Source organism: Helicoverpa armigera, chromosome 29, assembly GCF_030705265.1.
Source record: "Helicoverpa armigera isolate CAAS_96S chromosome 29, ASM3070526v1, whole genome shotgun sequence".
Taxonomy (NCBI): domain Eukaryota; kingdom Metazoa; phylum Arthropoda; class Insecta; order Lepidoptera; family Noctuidae; genus Helicoverpa; species Helicoverpa armigera.
Window position 1 is genome coordinate 2,111,965 of NC_087148.1, and position 22,131 is coordinate 2,134,095.

At 36.4% G+C, this 22,131-nt stretch overlaps 1 protein-coding gene across 1 annotated transcript in view; it reads right to left on the reverse strand.

Annotated features, from left to right (window-relative positions):
* Nucleotides 1–22,131, reverse strand: part of LOC110382648 (scavenger receptor class B member 1) — a 48,437-nt gene that overhangs the window by 22,466 nt on the left and 3,840 nt on the right. The window contains exon 2 of the mRNA XM_064042688.1: nucleotides 1,926–2,135. Within this exon, the coding sequence (XP_063898758.1) occupies nucleotides 1,926–2,118 (193 nt within the window). The 5' untranslated portion in view covers nucleotides 2,119–2,135. The remainder of the gene's footprint in view (nucleotides 1–1,925; nucleotides 2,136–22,131) is intronic.

Consider the following 22,131-nt stretch of genomic DNA (forward strand, 5'->3'; position numbering starts at 1 on the left):
CAATACATGGAGAACAAAATGACTAGCGGAGGTGCCGTAACGCAAAATCTCCTAAGAAAGTAGCGCGACAACATGCGGGTGCGAGGGGGACGAGGAACGTTACTAGCTCCGCCCTTATACGCCTTCTTTGGACCCGAACACTTTAAATACCAAAAATCGTTGACAGATGTCTCAAAGGACTCATATACCTAGTTAGTTCACTAGTAACTGAGCGTTTTGGTCATGCCCACCGTACGTATTTGTCCTAGAAGAAGGCGTCTGACCTACCTGCATTATGGTATCTCCTCTCATCTTTCCTTACTCCGTGGACTTATCAATACAGATGAGTACTCATCATCATCCTCCGAGCCTTTTCCCAACCATGTTGGGGTCGGCTTCCAGTCTAACCGGATTCAGCTGAGTACCAGTGCTTTACAAGAAGCAACTGCCTTGCTGCCTGCAACCCGATACCCCTTGGTTAGACTGCTGTCAGACTTACTGGCTTCTGACTACCCGTAACGACTGCCAAAGATGTTCAATGACAGTCGGGACCTACAGTTTAACGTGCCATCCGAAACACAATCAATGGTGTCTAAGATATACAGATTAGTACTACTGACCTCAATAACCTATTAAGTTGTGAATGACGTCATTATTATTACGTCAAAACTCCATTTTATGAGCGCTCAACGTAAATGATGTTTGCAAAGTTATAGTTGCATGTTGTAAACTGTTTTTCTTTAGGTGGATGAGTCTTAAACCGTTGTGTTAGGGTTGAAATTTGAATGGCAAATGATTTTAGGAATGATAAAGTGAGTGGTATTATTTAGGGGTCTGTGTTGTAAATAAGAAATGGACATATGGATTAGGTTTTCAAAATAGAATGTCCTAAGTCCTCAGCCAAATTATTCTGTCTTCTCGCGATAAAATCAACTGAAAGGATTTCCATGTGTGTTTTTACCAATTGTAAAGAGAGAATTTTGAGAAAGGTTCTTCTATATAAATCACTAAGTAGCTTCTACCAGCGTTGTCAACCACTTCTTATTGGAAAGACACATCCGGAAAAAAAATATGACCTTTATGACAGGCGTTCTAACACTGAAAGAATTTTCAAATCGAACCAGTGGTTCTTGAATTAGCGCGTTCAAGCAAAGCCTCAAAAATATTTTCAGACATACAGAACCAACAAAAATTAGTCGCGATTCTGACACTACCATCTTTTTTTATATGCAAAACATGTAGCATTACTATTTATGTTTTCGAAGCCCTAGGACACTCATTGTCGAACGAGATCGTAACTAGGCTGAATACGTATGCTGCCTTTGTCACACTGATTAAAAATAGAATAAGTTTGTCTATTGACAGGCTAATATGGAAGGAGGAAGTTTGGGGTTTATTTTGTTTATGGTAAGTAACTTATTTATGGAGTGGCCAGCCATTTAGACTTTTGTATTTACGTTACGTGTTTAAGTTTTAGCATTTATAAGTAATTAGCTCTTACTTAATATAAGTCATGGTGCAACCAACCTCTCGAGTATGAGGACGTGGGTTCGATTCCAGATCAGGCAAGTACCAATGCAACTTTTCAAAGTTTGTATGTACTCTCTAAGTAAATCTTGGACACCAATGACTGTGTTTCGGATGGCACAGTAAGTCCCGGCTGTCATTTAACATCTTTGGCAGTCGTTACGGGTAGTCAGAAGCCAGTAAGTCTGACAACCAGTCTTACCAAGGGGGTATTGGGTTGCTTGTCCCACCCAATACCAAGGGGTTGAAGAGGTCTGATAGGGCAGTCGCTCCTTGTAAAACACACACACACACTTGTAAACACAGCTTCATCCGGTTACACTGGAAGCCGACCCCAACATAGTTGGGAAAAAGGCCCCGAAGATTATATACCTAATATTAGTAGATATAAGTTTAGAATAGGTAGATTATTTACTTACTGCAACAAACCCCCCTCTTTCTCCCACTCTCGCACTCAGCCTTTTCAATGCAGTTTTCAACACATACATTGTCTTTGGTCTTGAACAAACTGTTTAGTGAGTCTGTGGCACTTTCTGGTGTGGAATCTGTATCTTCAGATCTCAGAGACCCTGATGATGAACCGTTGTCTTCTAGAATTTTGGCGGGAGACATTTTTGAAAGCTGGTATTCTGAAAAAGAGGATTTTTAAATTAGTTTGATGGTTAGTGAGATAATTTGGTGTTTTGGGTGTTGAATACTGTAAATTTTTATATTAGTAGAAATAAAGTTCAGTTAAAGTACATACTTTTTTTAACCATGTTCGAAAAGAGTTTGAAAAATAGTCTACATAGGGGCACGGCATTTTATTTTTTATCGTTTCTGATTAATTTTTTGAGCATATTTTATTTATCGTATAAATCAAGTCTAGGTTTTTATTATACTTTTATTGGGTCTATTTTGGTGTAAAAGCGTGAAAATCAAAGTCAGAATTTCCTGAAATACCTAAGTCAAATAAGTAAAGTAGTTTTATTTCAGAGAAAAGTTTTTAGCAGAATGTCACTTTTATGATCTTCATAGTAACTTATAATATCATTTAATTATTATGTACCTGTTATAAAAATGGTGAGGTTTTGTTCCGTAAACGAGTTTCTTGATACACAAGTGAACTGCTATAAACTTTATTGATTAACCTAAATCTTTCAGCTATGTGGTTTGTTGGCTAAGTTCCAGGGTTCATATTGGATGATCCGGTCATTTACCTATGAGGGTACCTTCCTACTAGCTGTTTTATAATAAAAATACCGGCCCGTTCCATAATTTAGAAAATGAGCCCCAAAACATTTATTTTATTTTAGTTTTCAGTATTTGTTGTTATAGCGGCAACAGAAATACATGATCTGTGAAAATTTCAACTCTCTAACTATCACGGTTCATGAGATACAGCCTGGTGACTGACGGACGGACGGACAGAGGAGCGAAAACAATAGGATCCCGTTTTACCCTTTGGGTACGGAACCCTTAAAATTGCGCTAAAAGCCTTATGGATGTAGATACTAGCATATTGTTAAGGGAGGTTCTCTGCAACGTCTGTTCGTTCGAGACGAACTTAAAAACTGCTGATAGAATAGACTTACATCATTTCCCGAGCTTTTTCCCAATTGTGTTGGGTTTGGCTTCCAGTCTAACCGGATGCAGCTGAGTACCAGAGCATTATAATGAGCCACTGCCTATCTGACGTCCTCAAGCCAGTTACCCGGGCAATCCGATAGATACCCCTTAGTAAGACTGGTTGTCAGACTTAGTAGCTTCTAACTACCCGTAACGACTGCCAAAGATGTTCAATTGACAGCCGGGACCTACCAATTTATCGTGCCTTCCGAAACACGGATTTACAACTGTATGACAGGTTTGCATATAAAATTAATATTTTTTTGCTGATACCAGGAAACTAATTAACCGAAGAGTAATTTTTGTATTCTTGATTCCGCGTTTGTAAATGTTATAACACCAACTTTTAAGCGATTAGTGGTTAGCATTTTTATAGTACCTACACAATATTGATTTATTTGATAGACTAGGAAACATTGAAACATTTATTGACATGACATACGAACGAATATTCTAAAGTTTAGTTTATTGTATGTTGCTTGACCATGCTACCTAAGTCAACAAGTTTTCTTCAAGTCTAAGGAACTTCTGGCTTGATTTAGAAAATAGTTTTTCAGTGTTCAGTCAAAGTAAAAAAAATATACAGGTATTTCCAGTTGACGTATTATATGTTCTTATGAAAAGTCAAACTAGTTGCACGGTTCAAAGGAGTTGGTCTCATAGAAAATAATTTTATCAACTATCTATCATTTATGTATTGTTAGATAGTTCAATTTACCATTTTAATAACTAAGAAAGGAATGGATCATAAAGTTTATATAAAGGAGTATAACATATAGTTAAGTTAATCGGCATAGTTAATATGTATTGGTTTTGCAAGACTATCGAAACTTTGTTAGCCTTGATGGAACGGGTGTATGCTGCATTACAGAAATATAGCAGAAGATTCATTTCTGAACTAATTTTAGAACCTTCTTATATACTCACTGTATGTACGTAAAGAGCTCACGGTTAAGAGAAGCAGCAAAGTTCGCTCTATCAAAGTTTGGCGGTCGGTCCATGGATGACAATCTGAGTTATAACGAATTACTCCATGTTTCGGGAGGCACGTTAAATTGGTCTTGCTGTCTTGTGAACATCTTGGACAGTCCTCATAGAAGTCTGAACATCGCAGTCTTACCGAAAGGTATTTGAGGTTGCATGAGTGACTGTGTTGAGGAGGTCAGATAGACCCTCCATGTGGCACACTGGTACTCACTGCATCCAGTTAGACTGGAAGCCGACCCCAACATAGTTGGGAAAAGGCTCGGGAGATAATGATGGATTTCTTAGATTATAACTCGGACTTCTGTTTCATAATTTTGGAGTGATATCGTTATTGACCAGGCCAGCCGTTCACATCGAATCGTGTTCAAGCAACATCTAAACTACGGGTTTTACCAACTTTGGGAATGGCTCAAAAGGCTGTGGTTTTTGTCTGCAAGACTAAGAAGCTATTATCTTTATTACTAATCTATACTTAATATAATGAAGAGGAAACATTCTTTTGTTTGCTATTTTGTTTGTACCCTAATATAAAGGCTCTGAACCGATTACAAAAACTCTTTCACTGTTGGAAAGCTACACTCTTCCCGAGTAACATAGGCTATATTTTCGAGTACGGGCAGTAGTTCCCACGGGACGTGAAACCGGAGGAAAATAGCTAGTTATAAATGTACAAGTTTGTAAGTGCACAAACGGCTCAACGAATTTTAATGAAACTTGACAGTCAATTCAACTCATTTATCCAGAATTTATCCTTTACCCAAAAATAGGTACGTTTTCCACTTTATCCAGGCTATAGGTATGCAAGTTTTTATCCAAGTTCGGAAAGTAGTCATTTCAGGCCGCGGATGACACTGCTGAGGAAGCTAGTTCACCCATAAAACGGTTAATTAGATTTAAAACGATATCTGTATAACAGACAAATGTTAATTAATGTACTTTCATCTATTAAGAGTGATAGGTCAAGAGATAGTATGAAATCATGTGGCAGAGTGCATTGAACTTACTTACATACGTATCTATCATTAGTTCAGAGCATGATTTTAACCGTATTTCGGAAAAGTGAGACTCTGACCTTCTTATCGAGAGAACTGGGGCCCGATTCTCCTAAGTTAATAATGTCAAAATCGAATAGAAATCGAATCGCAATATGATCGCAATAGCAGTTTTAACCATAGCGGGCATTCTGCTACTAATATAAGACCAATCGTATTCCAACGACATCCGATTGGTTTGCGATTGTACTGCTATTTTGGTGATTTTGGTCTATACGGTAGTTTGCTCTACAACCATATTGCAATCGTAAATCATTTGCAGGCAAAATGATTCATTATTGAAGGACAGAAAAGTATAAAAACGTTTATTTCAAAGAAAAAATATCGGAATGCCACATACGATTTAATCACAATTGAGTCGGGATTGGATCTCAGTCGAATGTGAATCGTATGTCGTCTAAGTAACATTAGGAGAATCGGGCCCCATTATAGGCCGATAATTGGCCCGACGGGTGTCATTGAATATCATTGGCAGAAAGTCTGACAATAAGTCTTACCGAGGGATATTGGGTTGCCTGAGTAACTGGGTTGAGGAGGTCAGCTATGCAGCCGCTCCTTGTGGCACACGGGTACTCAGCTGCATCGGGTTAGACGGAAACTGACGCTAAAATACATGGGAAAAGGCTCGGGAGATGATGAATTCAAGAAAACTTTCAATCGATTTCAAGAAAACTGACTTTTATTACACCAATCGAGCCTTCCGAAAGATGGTAATTGGCATCCAAGAATAAATAGAAAGTACATAGAAACTTAAAGATAAGTTGCTAACCTAACCTAACCTGGAAACGAATCCATACTTTTGAGAGGTTGGTTTTTTACCGACAAGCCCACCACGACTTTATCAATTTGTTGCTATTGTTTACGACATGGATTGTAAAAGATAAGTACCTATAAAAGGACGTTAATTATTAATAATTTATTATTATTTAAGTATCTTTATGTAACCTTGAATTCTGCGACGGTCAAGAAGCCTTTCAATCAATTTATTGACAGGACATAAAGCTTGGAGAAACAATACAAGTTACGATCTTTGAACATTTTATACCTAAAACAAGTTGTCTCTTTGTTTTACTCGCAGCCCGAGGGAATTATTTTCCGCATTCGAAAACCTATATGTTCTCCAAGACTAGGGTTGCCATCCGTCCGGGTTTCCCCGGATTTGTCCTCGTTTGGAGGCCGTCCGGGGGCCGTCCGGGCGGGGTTTCAAGAAGTGTCCGGGGAAAACCCGGACACTTTTCATGTGAGGAAGCACCTCATTGAATTTAAGTATATGTTAATAGTAAATGGTTTACAAATTAGGTATTATTATGTTTAAAAAAAATCATACTAATTCGTAAAAAAATACGATTTACGCCAAATGTCCGGGTTTTTTTTAATGTTTGTCCGGGTTTGGCTAAACTCGAGATGGCAGCCCTATCCAAGACTTATGGGTAATCTTATGTACCTACTTAGATTATATTTAAAGTCGCTTCGAAATCCGTTCGGAAGTTTTGGTGTCTCTTGCTCTTTCGCAAGAGACACATCCACACATTAGCTTTTACGGTTATAATTAATAATCTTTGCCTAATCTAATTCAATGGAGTGATGAGTGATGACTTGCGCAAGACGGCTGGCAGGAGCTGGATGCGAGAAGCCGAAAATAGATCTCAGTGGCGTGCACTTGGAGAGGCCTATGTCCAGCAGTGGACTGCGATAGGCTGATGATGATGATGATGATGATGAATCTAATTCAATAAGTACCTACATTTTACATAGGATATTACAAGCAGCTATGTTTACAACACTTTTAAGTAAACAGTTTTACTTACTGATAAACCATTCCAACGACAATTATTTACTTCGTTGACATTTATGTTTATAAAGTTAACCAAATAATTATAATTATATTCCGAGATAATTACCTAATAGACATTAGAAAATATAAACAAAATGAATAATTAAAGTTTGTGTGGCTTTAGGTTTTCGGTCGTTTTTGGCGGCTGTCCTTTGCAAAATTAACCTTAAAAATGAATTAATGACTCTTTATCTTCTAGCTTACAAGCCTTTCATCCCCGCTCCAGAAAAAGACGTTTTATTTCATTTCGAAGTCCAATGCGGAAACAATTTCTCATTACTTCGATCACAAACAGCCATGGGAATGATTTAAACTGTGCCAATATGATTGCAAGCCGATCGTCGATACAAACTTATTAATTTGGCCTGGATAGGAAATTGGCCCAAATTTTATATGCATCACCACTTCTCGCAATCAGAGAGCGATTTGTTATTGTTAAGTATGTTTATCGATCACTTTATGCAATATTTTTCAAGGAGTTTAGAGAGAATTCATTATCTGTCTAACTTTTTTCCTGCCTAATTTTAGGGTCTGCTTCCAGAGTGCCACATGGAGCGAATGTTACCCAGTTACCCGAGCAACCCGGTAGGTAATCCTTGGTCTTGGTATAAGACAGAAAGTGAGACAGCGATGCGGATGAATATTTTGATACTTAGTTTTAATATTTCCCTATCATAAATTGTATGAAAGTGAGACTTCTTGAGAAAGCTTCTGACTTTAAAAAAAACTTAGAAAAATATACTTGTGAAGATCTTTTTACCATATTGCCAAGAAGGGTTTAAGAAATACGGTGTTTAACGGAGCGATCTGAGGTCCTAATCCCTTAGTAGTCGTTTTCTTTGTTTGTATTAAAATATCAATTTTTTTATCGGGCCTATTAGTACTTTTATTAGAGTAACATAATATTTGTGAATTATTATGCTATCATAATCTTCATGATTTTTTAAACCAAAAAAAGAAAAGCGACTGAAAATCGTTGAAAAATCGCATGAGCTCATCACCATTTTTACCGTTTAAGGAAATATTCATTCTAGTTGTGTAATCTGCAATAGGAGAAGCGTAAATAATTGACGCTATAACCTACTAAATTGAATGAAATTGAAGACTTGCCTTATCTGATAATATCAATTAACGTAGTGTCTACGCTAGGTCTCATACGAGATGAAGTTCTTCTGTATACTGTATAGAAATGAACAATCTACATATACTATCTGCTACTGCCTCGTTGGCGCAAGAAATCGCTTTGTAGGTTTTAGAAGACTTTCACAAAGCAGCCCGGAGCCTGGAAGTTAGTGAGTGATACACCCGTGCATCGGAGAGCACGTAAATGTCGGTGCTGCGCCTGATCTCTCTCCCTGGTCGTGTCGGATTGCCCTCACATAGCGCTATGAGAATGAAGGAATAGAGAGTGCCCCTGTGTCTGCGCAAATGTGCGTGCACTATATGTTCTCCTTCGATGAGAACAGCCGCCGTAGCTGATAATCGGCCACTAGATGCTTTCTCCTGGTTTCACTCGCGTCCCGGACGAATCTCTTCCTGTATCCGGATATAGTATAGCCTACCTATGTTAATCGGTTCAGTAGTTATTTAATTACGTTAATTTCAGGAACTACTGGACTGGTTTCAAAAAAATATTTCATAGGATACTTTTTATCCGTGTAGGTAGGGTAGTTTCCACGGGATGCGGGTGAAACCTGTTAATTATAAAGCTGAGGAGCAAATTAATATACAAACTTTAGCTTTTTATAATATTAGTAAGTATATGCATGAGAAACACGTGCAAACCCAAGATATGTCGCTAGTGAATGATAATTGAATCTAATTCTATCGAAAAACCTTAAGCGTATAAGTGCTAATGAATAAAGCTGAAAAATCTAGAATTACATTGAAACGATTAGGAATGTCTGATCCCAACGTCGCTTCAGACTGTGCAAATGCTTTTATTTTATGTATCAATACATATTTAATTGTAATACTTACCTAATATTTTTAAAAAGAGTAACCATGGAGTTGCTTGTCCGTATGTTGTCCGTTCTTCTCCATAGGAAGCTACTTTCGGAATGGGCAACTGAATCAAGCTTATTTATTTTTATATTTTGTCATACATAAGAACTTGTAAAGGCCTTAATTAAATAAAATGATTTGACTTTTGATTTCTCTGGGTTTCCATCATCATGGGATCATGGATCTGATGACTATGGGACCATTTGGGTATTCTTACTTTTCAACTAGAAGCAGAATTGTTCAAATCGTTTGGTAAACGACGGAGATATGCGCCAACAAATAAACATAAGAATTGAGTACTCGCGCAACCATATCTGTCAGCATGAAAGCGCTCTAATTCGACCTTCTTTGAATGTAACAGGTAGGTACATAATTATTACATTTTGATGCATAAACCACAATGGTTTCAGTCTGTCTAGATATTAAATTACGAAAGCTTAAAACCGTTTAGTTTAGTAGTATTTATAATAAAAATAAAAATAGCGGTTTTAACCAAAACAGCATTAATGACTTCTGCTTTTATGGTCTGATGACTCTTTTTTTAAAGTACCATAGCTTATAAATCAAAATGTAGGTATGTTACATACCTACCTTTTTTTTAACGACGTCAAAAATCATCAAATTACCCCTCCCGCTGTGGGTTAGCAGCGGTGAGGGAGTGTCAGCCTCATATTGACTAAAAACCGTCGTGTTCCGTCGTAGGCCTTTTATGTACCAGGGCCGCGGTAACTCTTTCGAACAATCCCACAGCCCCGGCAGGCTTACATACCTATCTACAGGCTACTTTATACCCGGATACGAAAAGTAGTTCGCTTAGAACGTAGGTAAATCCGCAGACAGCAACTAGTATGAATCATAATTTGTCCGTATAACCTTTCGAAAATTTTTACTTACTTAAATTCCATTAAGTTGAAACTTGAACATCTGATACAGTTTTACAATAGGGTTGTCGATATTTCAAAGTTTTGCAAGGAGAGAAGACATTTCTTTTGCATAACGTGGACAACCTATGTGAGGAAAGGGAAGGGCCAACTTCTCAAGTACGCCTCTGCGTGCTTGATTTAGTCAGGCAAGCACTAATATAACTAAGTTTTTTTAACTACGTATACTTTCTAAGATACTTAGAAAGTACCTAAGTAGTAGGTAGATATATCTTGGACGCAATGACTAAGTTAGGTAACGAGAATTGAATTGATTGAGTTTTATTGCTTGCCAAAAATGCATTTTACAATCCTTGTTGTTATTAAAGTAGGTATATTTCTTTTCTCATCACAGTTTTCAGGATTATAAGCTTTTCGAGCGTACTTTAAGCCCTGTAACGTTTTATTACTATTCTATGCGCAATGAACTAGGTAACTTTATCATGTTACCTAATTTAAATAAACTTTGCTATACAGATAAGTAAGTTAGTCTAGATCCTTAGAAAGGTGATTAAGCTACTGTTTATCCTGCTGTTTGTTTTTACAGTGACATAGTGCATAAGTGAAGTGCTACTTACATAGTTTTAAGTTTTTATTTACTAACAATTTGATTTGATTTGATTTTATCCTGCTACGGAAAGTACATAGTTCACACGGGATGTGGGTGGAACCTCAGGGAACATCTAGTGAAGAATAAAATACCCAAGTATCAACCCTAATTTTCGAAACGAAGGCGAAAACAGTATCTGGAACGCCAAACTGATCTCATTTTTGAAAGTCCGGTTTTCTTGTTATTATTATTTCAATGGCAAATCTTAAGCTGTAATATACCGGTACAGTTATTGTACTTTCGTTCATATATGTTTGTAAGTATTAATAAAGGAATTTTGGTGAAGCGTTTTAGGTGTTTTCTCGCGAACGAGTTTGAAAAAGGTTTAAAGTTTTTGTAGCAGGTACCGAAACTTTTTGGAGTAGCATTTTAAGGCTCTCCGCCCACGTCCGATAAATAATCGGTGACTGTTTCTTTTTTAAGAGTAAAATAAAACAGACTGACAGCAATAGTGCAACGCACATTTCCTAGAAAAGTCGGTCAGAAAATCATTAGTCAGGAAGTCTAACATCAAGTTAAAACAAAAAGTCTGCCGGGGCTGCGGGATTGTTCGCGCGAGTTACCGCGGCCCTGGTACATAAAGGGCTTAAGAAGCAACATGATAGGTTTTAGTCAGTAAGAGTCTGACACTCCCTCACCGCTGCTAACCCACAGCGGGAGGGGTCATTTGATGATTTCCCATATAAAAGGTTAAAATAAAGTTTAATATGAACAAAATGTTGACGTCAATGTTATAGTCACATGCATAGATTTAGAATTCCGCTTATCTGTCTATGGTCACATGTTTAATACACACTTCCAGACACGGGATAAATATGGATATATATCGACTTATCAGTAGTTAATACAAATATTTGTATAGAAAGGGAATACAAATATTATGTATTTGTATAGCAAAGTAAATAAGTACAAAGATACAAAACATATTAGTGCCCAGTTGAATTTGTTTGACTACTTCACTAGAATAAAACGTAGTCTATGTCATCCAGGAATAGTGTAGCTTCCAAAGAATTTACAATCAGTAAGTACCTATGCGAATGCAATTGTGAATCATTTAGATCAGATAAGTTTAACTAGCTATCTCCTGTAGTTTCACAAGCGTCTCGTGGTAATATTTCCATGCACCCGGATAAAAGGTACCTATCCCATATCCTTCCTCGATATGTTGGCTATCTAGTACAAAAAGACTTTTTTCTAATCGGTTCAATAATTCCAGAGATTTTCACATTCAAACTCCCCGGTAAAGCCGATACTAATATTAGTACCTATAGATATGTGCAGCTATAATTTAGCTACAATCACTTCTACAGCAGTTCAGTAGGTATATTATGAAATACATAGATACATAGTAACAGAGTTAAGTTTAAAACGTCTAAGTATAATGACCTTGTCGAGTATTAACAGTACAGACTTTACTTAAAGAAATAAAATTTTGCAAGCTTAGCGAATAAAATGCATTTTTTAAAGCTACTGAATTTAATCTATACTTATACAACAAAGAGAATATTTTTTTTTGCTTGTTTGTTTGTGCCCGAAACTACTGATATTATTTGAAAAATTCTTTCACAATTGGAAAGCTATACCTACACTCTTCCCGAGTAACATAGGCTATATTTTATCTGTCATCCTAGTTCGAATGATAGTTCCCCCGCGTTCCAGAACGCGGGTCACGGGAAAACGGCTCTAGTCGTAGAATAGAATATGCGTGAACGCTTGCGAAGGCGAGATTTCACAGATGTGTACACTGACACAAACAAATGTATCTTCTGGTCAACTCGCTCTAGTAAATAGTAACACATTGCGTGCGAACATTTCTAAAATGTCCGCGAAATTGCAACCGCCCCGTGCGCGAACACTATGGACTCGCGCCGATGCGCGCACCGACTTTATCGTTTGCGATCAATTTTAGTGAAATTTTCTTTACACCACTAAGTAAAAAGTCCCCCCTGAAATAGGAATCTCTCCTTTTGGAAATCGGTCAAATGCTAGCGAAATCATATTTTCGCATTTCATTGAGAAAGAGAGAAACTTTTTTTCTATTTTGATCTCGTTTTAAAAATGCGTGCAAAATGACAGCTGTCAAACTTAATGTGTGACATCATCCTCCGAGCCTTTTTCCCAAACTATGTTGGGGTCGGCTTCCAGTCTAACCGGATTCAGCTGAGTACCAGTGCTTTACAAGAAGCGACTGCCTACCTGACCTCCTCAACCCAGTTACCCGGGCAACCCGATACCCCTTGGTTAGACTGGTGTCAGACTTACTGGCTTCTGACTACCCGTAACGACTGTCAAGGATGTTCAATGACAGCCGGGACCTACAGTTTAACGTGCCATCCGAAACACAGTCATTGGTGTCTAAGATATACTTAGAAAGTACATACAAACTTAGAAAAGTTGCATTGGTACTTGCCTGACCTGGAATCGAACCCGCGCCCTCATACTCGAGAGGTTGGTTCTTTGCCCACTAGGCCACCACGACTTTTTTTTTCAATGTGTGACATTTAATAGGTAAATATTCTTGAATTTGTGACAGACAGAACCACGTGAATAAACGAGTTATCTTCACAATAAGATTTTACATAACTCGAGTGACAATGACCGAGTTATCCAATCTAACAATGAGAGATTATAAAATGGAAAAATAATGCGTCTGTAATCGCCAGTTCTGTTGTAAACTAAGATTCCTATTATATTCTTAGTATACGGGATTTCCTTCGAAGTATGGATGAAATGGAATAATTTTATATTATAGGACACGGTCAAAAATATAGGTAAAATTGACCCGTGATAAAAAAGTCAAAAGTTGGTAAATCATCATCTCCCGAACCTTTTCCCAACTATGTTGGGGTCGGCTTCTAGTCTAATCGGATGCAGCTGAGTATCTACAAGTGTTTTACAAGGAGAGATTGCCTATCTGACCTCTTAAACCCAGTTACCCGGGCAACCCAATACCCCTAGGTAAGACTGGTGTCAGACTTACTGGCTTCTGACTACCGGTAACGAATGCCAAAGATGTTCAAATGACAGCCGGGACCTACCAATTTAACGTGCCTTCCGAAACACGGAGTATCACGTCGTGAGAAAATAGTCACCCATCCACGCATCGACCGCGTCAGGCGTTGCTTAACCTTATTATGATTGATTGATCCGTTCAGCTGTTTCTGAGACACGCGTTTATGCTCATACGCACGTGGCCTGTCATACACGCGCATTTTACTTACATAAGGGTAAAAACAAACGCTAGAAAATGTGGAAAGATGGACGTAAGTTTGTCACTCTTTTACGCAAAAACTGCTGCAGCAATTCGGGTAAAACTTTGTACATATTAAGTCTATTTTCTAAAGTTATAGACTGTATATTTTTTACATCGATAAATAGGTTCTTTAATATGAGAAGTTGATATAACTGGAGAGAAAAATCTAGTTACTTATAATTTATTAATAGTGCCATTTCATCTATCATTTATATATGTATAATGAGATAACCATGAATGAACATATTGATAACGATAATTATCAATACGTCAATATATTGATAACACGAGTCTATCTATTTGACGGTCGTCTACGCCTATACAAGAAAGCATTCAAGTTTGTGACGAAAACGCATATATATCAAGGAAATTACTGAAAACAGTCATTACGTTTGACTAATGTGTATAGACTAATCATTTCGATGTCAAATCTATAATGTAAGTATTCAGAAAATTTACTATCTATCTATAGTACCTACAGTTTCTATGAATCCGTGTTGTGAAAAGCATGATAAAGTGTAGGTCCCGGCTGTCATTTGAACATCTTTGGCAGTCGTTACGGGTAGTCAGAAGCCAGTAAGTCTGTCAACTAGTCTTAGCAAAGAGGTATCGGGTTGCCCGGGTAACTGGGTTGAAGAGGTGAGGTAGGCAGCCGCTCCTTGTGGCACACTGGTACACAGCTGAATCCGGTAAGACTGGAAGCCGACCCCAACATAGTTGGGAAAAGGCTAGGCAGATGATGAAAGAGGAAACCGTGAACTAAGGAAAATATTTAGCCTTAAAATTGATTGTCAATAATTTCTCGTGAGTATAATTAGTCTATGAAAAGTTATCAAAGTGCCCTTGAATGGAGTTGTCTTTGACAAGTTGTAAATAATATCAGTTTACGATCGCACGTGATTTCTAACAGTTGGGTGCAAATAAATTGGGTCACCTTTTAAAACAGATTTTTTTTTTGCAATAATTAGGTTTTATATTTAGAACCAAAATATATGTAGCAGAGTTATTTGTTAGGGTATAAAAGATATGTAAAAGACGTACTTATTTATGTACATTGTAACTAAGAAGCTTCAAAAAATTGCTCCGCATCGCTGTCGACTGCGAGAGTGCCCAAAAGGCTGGCAGCATTGCCATGCTGGTTGGTAATGCTTATCCTATGTCCAAGGTAGTAGCCAGACTTTTGGTCACACGAAGGGTCGACCAGCTGTTTTGAAATATCGTTAAAAAGAAAATGGGCATTCGGACCCCACGACACGAGGGTTTCAACTCCAAACGGTTTGAAAATATAGTTGCCGATAAGGCTATATTGTCACCGCTTTAGGTTTTCCGCAGCCGCAGCGGCATTCGTTTATTTTGGTATAGGTACTTGGGATTTTTTAGCAATAACTTTAGCTTAGAGGAATACCTGAGAAAAGATGGATGGATTGCCTGAAAGATGACATGAATAGGAAGGGAGTGAGTGTCAGTATGACCGTATGACGAGTGACAGGGGAAAATGGAAGAGGATGACATATTGCGCCGACCCCACATAAAATTGGGAACAGGGCAGAAGGAAGAAGAGCTTTGTTTAAATAGTTCAATTAGTTATCAATAGTGGACGATGAATTAGTGAACTTTTGGCTATTTTTGAACCCGGATCTAAAGATATTTAAGTGACTGACCTGATGTTGACCCTAAGCCTAATTAAAAAAATAACCTAACGGTTCATCTATCATTTCCGCAGCTTTTATCTTATTTATGAAGGTCTAATACCTACAACTAGACTGATTGTTATTGTTTATTTACATTAATTAATAAATATAAGAGGATTTCTTTTTTACGGTTTTATCCGCGTCCCGTGGGAACTACCTACTACTCGGGAAAAGTGCAGCTTTCGAACAGTGAAAGAATTCTTCAAATCATTAAAGTAGTTTAGGAGCCTCTAGGGTACAAACAAATAAACACATTGCTTACTGTTTATTATATGTATAAGTATAGATAATTAGGTAATTAGATATTTGCATTATTATTTATTTACAAAAGCAGGTAGCAACATTATTGATATTTTGAAAAATATCAAAACAACAAAAAAAAAAATTTTTTGGTAATTTTTTGGAGGTATCTATATTTTTATCTTTTTTGTGTGTGCTGCTGACAAACAAACATTAAAAAAACAATACCCTTTTTAGCAGTCGGGTAAACAAGACTTGTAGTGGAATATTTGGAAAAAAATACTTAGGTACTTTTAAGGTTATTTTAACACTTCCTACCCATAAAAATATTACATTAGAACTACCTAATGTAAGATGCCATTAAGAAGATTTTTTTCCGTAATAAACCATGGAATCTTTTGGTTGAAGGTTTTCCGAAAATGTTAAAATAAATAAAATAAAAATAAAGGTTTTTCTTTAATATGTACTTGTCCTAATGTGATTTCAAATGTATGCGAGTTACAGCGGCCTACAGCAGGAATATGGTAGACTTTTGGTGATTGTTCGCCCGAGTTACCGCGGCCCTGTACAAGGGGCCCAAGAAAACATGATGGGTTTTAGTCAGTAAGAGTCTGACACTCCCTCACGCTGCACCCACAGCGGGTGGCGTCATTTGATGATTTTCTATCAGAAAAAAGGGGTTAAGCACAAATAAAAATGAAGAAAGTAAATAGGTAAAACTTAATTTTTTTTTTCCTAAATTATGGATAAATTTTTTGTGACTGAGATAGGTACATATAATCATGATTTTGAAAAGTACCTACATTAAAACTTAAACTTTTAAAAAGCAACCTAAGTACTTATGCAAAATCAATAATTATGTGGGATACCAACAATTTTCAAAATGAGACATCACAAAGAATTCGCATTGCAAATAAAAACACAAAACTACCTTTAAAAAGTCGGTTAAAAATACGAAATCTCCAAGTTTCACTGAGATCGTAAGTAAACATAAAAATTACAAGGCGTGCCCAAATAATTGACCATTGAATATGTTTTTTAAATACATACTTCGTAACAGGATCGGTTTTCGAAAAACCGGTTTTTTGACGAAAGTAAAATTTACCGGTGATGTGTTACGCCCTTAATTTGATGCTTGATAATACTTAATTTGTAAGAGTAATCTGTTTTCAGTGATTATGGAGAAAAGAGAGCTTACGTCACTACCTACATTTTCTTTCCATTGCGATATTATAGACTCAACCACTTTTGCGGTTTTTTTAATAGACTTTCATGGTGTTTTCGCAAAAAAAAAACGAGGCATTGGGACTTGAAGAAGATTGAGGAAGAAACCACAAGAGACAACTTGTAGGTATAGTAACAAGTAAAAATAAAAAATAGCGTGGCTTTTTTAAAAAGAGTGTATACCTACCCAAGCAGCAAATAGACGTGCTATAATGGTCGAGAGCACGTTCTGTTTTCGCCTTTAAGTTCAATAAAAGTCCTAAAAACAGTCGAGTAAAAGTGCTCGAAACGTTTAGTCAACGCGAAAAAGGCGCAAATTATTCAGACTAAAGTCCTATTAAAGTGGAATAAGCGCTGAGTAAGCATCTAAAACATGCTGTAAGATTTGAGTAAAAGTGGTAGAAAACACTAGGAGTGTTTTAAGAGCAACCAAAATGCGTATATAGGATATTTTAGTTCAATAAACGCAATCGATTTGCTATTATGCAGGTAAATTGTGCTATAATAGCGAAGCCGAATTGCTTTTATTCGCCATTTTAGTTCCATAACAGCAGATAGAATGCTTTTACTCGACTAATAAGTGCTGTAAATGATTTTATGGAGGCTCTTACCTTATTTATTAAAATTTCAACTCATTATTTGTAAAGTAAACTACATTTCAAAGGCTAAGAAAAAGGATTAATATTAATATATTACATTTATATTAAGTTTTGAGCAATCAATATGTTTATTTTTACTGTTCGGGTAGCTACTTCAAAACATCATGCGCAACAAGCTTTATTGTTAAACCCAAAGTTATTTTTACATAAACATTCATGCGCTGTCTATTTTCTTAAATTTGGACGACTAATTTATTAAATTAAATAAATTTTAATTAATTATATTAAACGCTGTGGCCATATTGGTAATCCAGTTGTAATTACAGCGAACTTATTCGATTAAAAGTCGAGTAAGAGTGCTGGTCACCACATTTATAGCACAAGGTATCGCCATGATAACAGGATTTAGGGTTCGCTTATTGGTAAGAGACCAAAAAAATCATTTTAATTAAGATTATTTTTTTGATAAATTGGGACGGGCTTGGAAGGAAACTCATTTATCAGATACATGTAACGGATGTGGCCTTAGCACAAACGATAAGTCAAACCGAAGAAAATCAGTCAATAAGGTTTGTGGATCTTTAGGAACACATTTGGCAGGCGTTTATTTAAAACAGTTGCCAGGTGTCTAAATGCAGCATGAGATATATTTAATTGAAGATCCCATTCTCTTAAATTCATCTGAAAATATATCTTCGACACTGTATGTTTTACTGCTTTCTGAATCAGAACTGATTTCAGTACATTCCATATCTGAACTTATTCCAACATCACTTGTTTGACTCGGCCCTAGTTCTTAATGTCGTCCGTCGTCATTTACACTGTAAATTATTGTGTTACTTGAGTCTACGGAACCACTTAAAATACTAGGACGCGCGCTTGGAAATTCACAATGGACGGACTTGTGGTGTTACTGATTCTCGGAACTCTACAATACTACTTTAAGATGAGTAAATATCGAATCAAAGCTTTTATACGAGTTAATCTATAAGTGTGCAGTAACAGCAGCAATCTTGCCAGGCATTTTGATTACGTTTATAGAGCTCTTATAGAAACATAAAAGAGAGCCGAGTAGTGGCTGTATAAAAGCACCCAATTCAGCGATTCAGCTATTATACGACTGTTATAGATCAAGCGATCGAGTAACGAGTATTTTAGACACTTTCATTCAGCATCTGCTAAAAGGTGGAGTAAAAGTGCTAAAACATAGTGCTGTAAACGTTTATTCAACGTCCATAACGCACACATTAGCAAATATTGCCAAATAGTCGAGATTACCGCTATTATACGATAAATTAGTGTTTTAAGAACGGTTACTCGGCTCTTATACAATTAAAGGCTGAGTAAACAAATTGTTACTCGACTATTTTGCTGCTTGGGTAATACCTATACAGCTTCTTTCAATTTCTTCTCCCTGATACCAACTTCAAAGAACCTTGTAACTAGTGTGACGTTTCGAAACAGCTGTTTAAGCTAAGTATTTGACAGCAAAGCCGTATACAGAAAGAAAGCTGGAAGAAGCTGTAAACTTATAAGCGCTTATCAGGCTTATCAGCGCGTGTCCAAATATTTTCCTGCGCGGGTTACCAGCGCTGTCAAGGTGTATTTTTATGTAAACCAAAACCTTTTTCATCTATTAGTATTGGTGAATATTTTATTATGTTTTCTAAATTATTAGATACACCTATTTATCTAAATCGATTTACAGTTTATCAGAAACACGTATAATGTTTTGAAAGAAAAAAGAAAACAAAATTAGTTTATCACCATTTTGGTTCTATGTACTTATAAAAAAAAATTTTGGACCCTTATCGGTTCATATCTATCATGTTCAGACGTCATGTTATTGAAATGACATTAAAAAGCTCTATTTCATCACCCAGTTAAAAATACCTACAAACCACACCGTTTTGGACCTTGTTTTCAAAAATTGAAAAACATCATTTTTTTTTAACCTAACCAAATTAACTTATTCATGTTTATCAGCCAGTTAAAATTAGTACCTATGCCCTTTAATTTCGTTTTGAAAAACATATTTTTCAAAAACAAACTATTTGGTTAACCTTGTAGATATATGACATTTTTTGTGTCGAAAAACATACCCAGGCTCCTCCTTTTTTGTAGACGACAAAAACCCAAAAATGTTTTTGATTTTCGTTTTTTTTCATAATGTGGTAACCTACCTGTTTTGATTTTATACAAAACAGATTAATATACATTTCTACTTAATATAGCTTTTTTTTTTCGAAAAACTACATCAAAATATTCAAAATCAGTTAACTAATGGAACAGCCATTTACATATTTTATATTATAAAAATATCATATCTTCGCTTTTATTTGAGTCATACATAGTGTTGCAAAAAAACCGTTTTTTTTCTAGTGTGAAAAAAAACCTTGAAAAAAAACCAGATAAAAAACAGTTTTTTTTCTGGGCCTTGTTTTTTTCAAAAGTATAATAACTCTTAAATTGTTAGGGCATTTACCGTTAAAGATTAATACTTAAGGTTACATAATAGAGTCTTAGGTTTATTCTTGAATCTACGGTCTTTTTCTGATAAAACAGAACCAAATTTCATGAAAATATTGGCAACATTCATTTATATTAACTCAACGAAAGGGAAATTTTGAAAATTGAACTAAAAAGTAGGCTAGAAAAAAAACCAAATTTAGAAAAAAAACAACGATGCAAAGTTTTTTTTCATGTTTTTTTTCAATAAAGTGAAAAAAAACAAATCGTTTTTTTTCATTTTACATCACTAGTCATACATAAAAAACAGTCGTTACGGGTAGTCAGAAGCCAGAAAGTCTGGCAAGCAGTCTTACTAAAGGGGTATCCTAAGTATCAATCAATCAATCAAAAATCTTTCATTCAAACTTGGCTGCAAAACAGCACTTTTCGAACGTCAAAAATTTACAAAAGACAGCCCCCAAAACGCCCGCCCTTCACCACTTAGTATGTGTTTTTGCTGGGAAGAAGAAGTGGCGCAACAAACTCTCCAGCAACACATGTCTGTCTGTAGGTTAGAGTAGAGGAACCTCTAACAATGCATTATATCTTTTGTAAACAGTAAAGAACTGGGTTAAGGAGGTCAGATAGGCAGTCGCTTCATGTGGCACACTGGTACTCAGCTGCATTCAAACTGACCCCAGCATAGTTGAAAAAAAAAACTAATAAAACAAATATAAAGTCCTTAAAACAATGTTTCTCTTAAGTGCCCGCTTTTTTTGCAAAATAGTGTATAATAAAGTCATTAAAATCTTCTAGAAAATATTATGAAAGGTTATATCCTAGCTAAGATATTTTGTAATATACTTAGATAAACATAAGTCTGGGAATGTAGACGTCATTAGAAAAAAAACTGAAAAAATTGTGCTTTTCTCACTTTTAAAATCCAAGAAATAAGATCAGATTACAATTTAAATGTTGCCTAAAGTTGTTTTAAGGTGCAAAAATAAAGGTAATTAACACAAAAAATATGTTAGTTTTAGATTATGTAAGTAGCTAATGACGTCCATGGTCCATATTATTTTTCGTCTATGAAAAGTGTTCTCGAAAGAGATAAGCATCTGTGCATGTTATACCTACTTATAATGTTACTAGCCGTTTCCCCGCAGTTTCATCCGCGTCCCGTAGGAACCACTGCCCTTACAGGGCAAAATATACCTAGCCTATGTTACTCGGGAAGAGTGTAGCTTTCAAAAAAGTCATGATCGTTCGAAAAATTACATTTATCCTTAGACAAAAGTTTGTGAGTGTGTGTGTAGCTTTGTTACTTTCTCACGAGCAAACGGCTAAACGGATTTTGTTGAGACTTGTCAGTAATATGGCTGATACCTACATAAAAATAAGTTATGGGTTAATAACATACCCTTTGCTAACTTATCATCCAGCTCCAGTCAGTAACTCCCTTAAAAGCGGATGAAACCGCCGCGCTGGACACATCTACTATTTTTATATAGCAATAATCAGTGGCGTAGCGTGGGTATTTGCCGCCCGGGGCAGTTGTCGATTTTGCCGCCCCTTCCCGTGTATTTTTTTTAAAAAGTGTTACTGGCCGTTTAAAAATCATCAAATGACCCTTCCCACTGTGGGTTAGCAGCGGTGAGTCAGACTCTTACTGATTAAAAACCGTCGTGTTCTGTCGAAGGCCTTTTATGTTTTATGGTAATTCTTTCGAACAACCCGCAGCCCCGGCAGTAGGGGGAGGTTCTCAAGTAGACTTTTCTTTTATATCCTTGTTACTTGATTTCTGGAAGGTTTCAAAATTCCAAAACGCGAGCGAAGCGAGCGGGAAATTTTTAACGGACTTAAACCAAAAATTACGTAAAATTTAGCCCAAACGTACCTAACTTTTTGCTTGTTGACAGATGCAAAAATAAGGGCATATCGTTTTTGAATACGCGAGCGAAGCGAGCGCGAAATTTTTATGGGACTTAAACCAATAATTACGTAAAATTTAGCCCCAAACATACTTAACGTTTTGTTTGTTGACAAAAGCAAAAATAAGGGCCATAATATAGTCTCTGAATACGCGAGCGAAGCGAGCGCGAAATTTTTATGGGACTTAAACCAAATATTACGTAAAATTTAGCCCAAACGT